We start from the raw sequence: 5492 nt of genomic DNA, 5'->3' as shown, positions 1-5492 counted from the left end.
TTGATCCGGATATCTCGAAAACTGAGAGACTAGATTGCATACAAACATACAGACAGACGGACAGACGGACAGACGGACATGGCTAAATCAACTCAGCTCGACGTTCTGATCATATAAGTATACATTTTAATGGGTCTATCTCTTTTTGTTCTGGTACTTACAAACATCGGACCAAAGTTATAATACCATTTCATGCTCATGGAAGGTATAATTACAGACTAACGAGGGACGAGTTTTGTATGGCTAATCTCTTTTCCTAATTACAGATTAGGGAGTTAAGCTCGAAGATGAAGATAATATACTTATATGAAAAGCTAGTATTATAGATTTCGGAAAATGGGCAGGACACAGCCCACTTATGACTACATAAGTTCATGATGGTAATCGGTTTATCGTTCAATTAAATATTTCATTAAGTCTAACTAAACAATTTATCGGAAAAGTTTGAAATCGGGTGATGACGCGAGCTTTTCATATAATTTACAGAAAGGCGAAAAAACTATATTTAATACGTGCGCTGATTATATAAAGTTCGGTTTCGCACGCACGTTTACTTCTTTATTTATCTCTTCTCTCCCATACAGTAATTTGGTACTCTAAATATTCTCTCAAGTTTCACACTCATGGCATAATACGCTCATTCTCTGAAATAAAAAGTAATAACAAAGCCCCAGCAATAACCATTACTGGCAATTTTAATTTTGAACGCACTGGCTTCGTTGCTGCCAATTCAACAACAGTATCTAGAGTACGCTTCATATGAAGGCAGCAGCAATAATAAAGCAGAAGAATTTACTTAATAAACAGAGCTATAATGCCAGCTTAAGCATACCTTCCTTCAAGTGAGCGTATGGCTATTGAGAGCTAAGTACATGCATACAGTGGCTCACAGCCAAAACCATGCATCCAAAGAAAAAAAATGTATTTTGTTAATATTCACAAATGTGAACACATTTTGTTATTTTTCTATAAAAATGTGGTTCATATTACAAAAAACACCAAAATTCCAAACTTTGTACCAAAACTAGGGAAATTCGAAAAATTTCCAACATTTAGGCCCGTTTTTTAGAAAAATTTCGGATATGAACAAATCTCACGAGCTGTTAAATTTTTCGACAAAAACGTGTTTTTGGTCGAAAATGGTGGTTCACCTATCTTAGAAAATGCATTATCTTCAGTTTTATATAAAGAACAAGATTCAATTGCGAAACTGTATTTAAATGAAAACTTAAAAAAGATATACTAAAAGAAGTAACCAGTAATTTTTAGCCAAAAAAAACCGACTTCAACTCTCATATAATATATATATATATATCTCATGATCCGCTGATCGGTTGACGTGGTCCAAAGTTATGCGGTAACATACATAAAAAAAAAAAAAATATTCCGACGAACTGATAACCTCCTCCTTTTTTGGAAGTCGGTTAAAAAGTAAAAATAACCACTCATGCTGATATACCCGTAGTTGCGTATGTAACGTATACGCCCGGTAGCACATTACGCAGTCATCTAACACGTTTAACCGCACGCCTTAACTTAAAAGCCATATTTTTTTAAAGTAATTAAATATTTGCGTTTAAGATTTTTACACAGTATTCCTTATGCGCATATATATTTCTTTCTTCTTCTATAAAACAATTTTAGATTGAATTTAGAATGCAACAATAAAAATTTAAAAAATTAAATTTTAGTTTCTCAAATCATAGCCATCTTTTAAGCTGTTGAACTATAAAATTTTGTGGCTTTACTTGACATTTATAACTTTGCTCTGAAAAGCGTAAGAGGCAAAAGGAATGCCACAAAGAATGCCAAGAAAATAATTTTTATTGCTTTTTTACTGCTGAAAATTGCTGTGGATTTTATATATTTAGTTTTAAAAATTTCAGATGGTGTGCGTCACAATAAGGGAAGGCGCCCACAGTTTTACCTGTTTTTCATGGCAGAATACACCGGAGATTTTCTATTGCCTGCCGAGAGGCGACCGCTATTAGAAAAATAAATTTTATTATTTACATATTTATTTTTTGATGTTGATCGGAAGCTGCGCTCGATGCCAGGCCCTGCGGAATGGTAGCGCGCACTGCTAAACACTACACCAGAGCGGCCGTTTTGTGCTTCTCCGGATCACTGTACAAGCTCAGACCCCTCCTGGAAGGCAGATTAGCACTTTCATACCAAACCAACAGGGGATTAAATGGTAATTCAGTTAAGCGCCTGTATTAGCGCCAAGGTACCGGTCCTTTCGTAAGCAGTTTCTAGCAGCAAGCTTATCAGAATATAATTTTATGCACGTTTTCGATCCAAGGCTAAAATCTGGTACTGATGTGTGGCGATAAGAAGTACAGAGTGGTTCATTTGAACCGTATGCGAAATCTTCATTTCAGCCTACATTCAGCTCAAACACCTGTGCGGACTTCTGGGAATGACGCTATCATATTTCGTACGGCAACTCTATCAACATATACACACATACATATGTGCATATGTATTACATCCCTGCAAAAAATGGGACTAATCCGGGATGACTCCGGGAGCAATCGCAAAGGAGCATGCGACTAATACCACTTTTGATCTCTTTATATGGAATGAACTGATCGCTTTTGTTCGGGCATGTCCTATGAAGAGACTAATTGTTCACATTTATACCCGAAAGGGTATAAAAAGCGACTAGTCACTTTTAAAAAATAAAAATAAAAATTTTCGCCAGCTGAGATTCGAACCGGGGTGCTCAGTTTTATTAGGCGAATACTCTCTCTGTGTGCCAACGCCGCACATGAAATTTCATTGACTAAGAGCGTACATATCATTAAATCGTTAATAGTACCCGTTAGAGATGTGTTGGAGACTAATTGATCTCCAATTATACCCACAAGGGATGAGTCGAGACTAATTGACCTCCATTAGTACCCGTATGAGACTAGTTGGGACTAATTAATGCCCAATTGTACCCGATGAGAGTAATCTCGGAATACTCTCTTTAGAGATTAGTCGCACAATTTTTTGCGCGGATATTGGTCTCCGAAAATGTTCATGAACTACATACATATACACTTAACAAAAGCAGCGCCATAACCACAGGCTGATAAGTAAAAGAGAACAGTAGAGCTAAGTGAGTGGGAACAAAGCCGCGCGGGTGTACAACAAGACCTCCATCGCAGCCAACATGATTAAACATGTTTTTGTGTGTGCGCTGCAGTTAAAGAAATCGTAAACCATTGCCTTTTGAAAATCACGCGATACGAATACGAATGAGAGATGTCAACAAAATTGGAAAAAAACAGTGGGCTCGACCCAGAGCGCGCAACTCGTGCACAACATTTCTGGCGCGAACCAAGTGGTTTTGTACGCAAACGATGGGAAAAAGTGATTCAGAACAGTGGTATCTGGCGGCTGGCTGTTTATGTCGTACGCTCACCGCTGTAGCACGTTTTTGCTATATCGACAAGATACAGATACGGCTGTATGGCAAGTGTGTATGAATGTAGGTACGTGCTGGTATACTATATTATATATGTAAGTACATATGCATGTGGGTACAGGCCTTCTGTTCCCGCTTACATTCTTTTCTTTTTTGTGACTTCATGAAATCAGCGAGCGCCGCGTGAGTAAACTTGAACTGCAGCGTTTGAGCGCGCAAGAGAGGAAGTGTGCGCAATTCGGCGCGCGCTGTCATCACAAAAATACATTTGGTGTCTTGCATTGACGTTGGATAAAATACATAGTATCTATATACTCAGGTTTGCTGCCAGATGAAATTCTTTTCCACTCGTCGCCGCTTTCGTGTGTTTGAAGCGCGCGCGCGCACTCTCGGGACGCCTGCATTGCTGCTGGGTGCTGTGCTGTGAGTAGCTGGCATATAAAATGGTGAGCGCTCAGTGTTCTGCACGCATTTTGCATTGAACCATAAAGGAAAACGGTCGAGTGGACGCACTCTGTGTAGTTAGAAAGAAAGAAAGTAGCGGACAAATTTTTACGTGAATTTCATAATAATTCGTTTGCAGACGCGGAAACGTGAAAGAAAATATTTTTTACAAAAAAAGAACGCTATTAATGAAAAAACTCTTCTAGCTGTTCGAATTATAAAAAAACGTGTACGAAAAACTTTTGTGTGACAAAACAATAAATGAAGAGAAATTCCAACGCAAAGTTCAAGCGAAGAAAAAATTGTGTGTGAAAAAATTGAAAAGCCTAAAACCCAGCACCCTAAAACTATCCACTCACCGAAATGGCCATCGCTTACTACATACCCGATCAAGCTACAGTCCTGCGACGCGGCATTATGAAGGAGCAGCAGATTTTACGCGCCCGCCAGGCATATTGGCGATTTGTATTCATACTATTTTGGGAATTATTGCATCAGTATGTGCAATATGAACGCCAGAGTTTGGGTAAATGCCGACTAACGAGATTTTTGCACTAAAACGACAACCACAATCCATCTAAGTCAAGTTCACCAACAACGAAAGCAAATAGAAACCAAAAAAAAAAAACTTCAATAGATAGCTTTTATAGATACGCAAAGAAAGAAAGAAATTCATCTGTAAAATCACGCTAAACGATAAAAATAAATTGTAAAAGTAATAATGATGACAAGTGCAAAAATTCATCACTTCATTTCAATGTTCATTACGATTTCACCATAAAGAAAATCATTTCACAACAAAAAGAGCTGCCCCACCGCAGCAACGTTGAGCCGAAAATGATTACCGCAGCACCAACCAGCAATGCACACGTTATCAACATCTTCGTCAACCTGTCTGCAAGCAAATACCCGTACAGGCATATGTACGTACATACGTCAGTTGACGCGCGCGCCAAAAAAGAACCGGATTTCGTATACCGCTAACCCACAGTCATCCAAAAATGGATTAGTCATTTAGCAGTGGCCGCGACAAAAGCTGATAATTTTTTTTTCCATTCGCGGTCAATAACCGTGTGAAAAAAGGCATTTGACACATTTTTTTGTTCAATTTACACATTTCATTTGTATGTAGATTTTTTACTTTTCGTTCAAGGTTAACGAAAGTTGGCTGTTCATAACTTGTTAGTTCTTTCTTTTTTGTGTTTTTTCCTTTGATATATTAGATACCTAATTATGTATGTATGTATTTGCATTCAATTCTACTTACCATAGCAGTGTAGTTTTATTTAGTCTATTTCTCATCAAAGCGATTGTGATACGTCTCTATGGTTTCTAAAATTAGCATTAACCTGTAAGATTATACTTAAAATACATTTGTATTAAGTAAGCAATCTCTGCGATAAGCATTAGCTATAAGTGATCATAAATTGTATGTATTAGGTAATACAAAATATAAGACACTATTACTTTATAAGATACTCGTGTTAGTAATGTAAGAAAATGAAATAAATGACTTAATCATTGCTAAACAGAAGTAAATTTGTATTATTTTTCAATTTTTATAAGTGGACATCGACATTAAGCACGTATTTACATACATATGTACATATGTACGAGTTAGGGAAAAATT

General features: G+C 37.2%; 1 protein-coding gene across 1 annotated transcript; it reads left to right on the top strand.

The window, feature by feature from the left end:
- The first annotated feature begins 3836 nt into the window (after positions 1-3836).
- Positions 3837-5169, top strand: LOC118755359 (cell death protein rpr-like). Its single transcript, XM_036490199.1, has one exon. The coding sequence runs from the start codon at positions 4226-4228 to the stop codon at positions 4418-4420; it is 195 nt and encodes a 64-aa protein (XP_036346092.1). The 5' UTR covers positions 3837-4225; the 3' UTR covers positions 4421-5169.
- Positions 5170-5492: the final 323 nt, after the last annotated feature.

Source organism: Rhagoletis pomonella, unplaced genomic scaffold, assembly GCF_013731165.1.
Source record: "Rhagoletis pomonella isolate Grant_MI unplaced genomic scaffold, Rhpom_1.0 Rhpom_scaffold_06069, whole genome shotgun sequence".
Classification (NCBI taxonomy): domain Eukaryota; kingdom Metazoa; phylum Arthropoda; class Insecta; order Diptera; family Tephritidae; genus Rhagoletis; species Rhagoletis pomonella.
The sequence above is the reverse complement of the archived record's forward strand: the minus strand, read 5'-3'. Positions and strand labels throughout refer to the sequence as shown.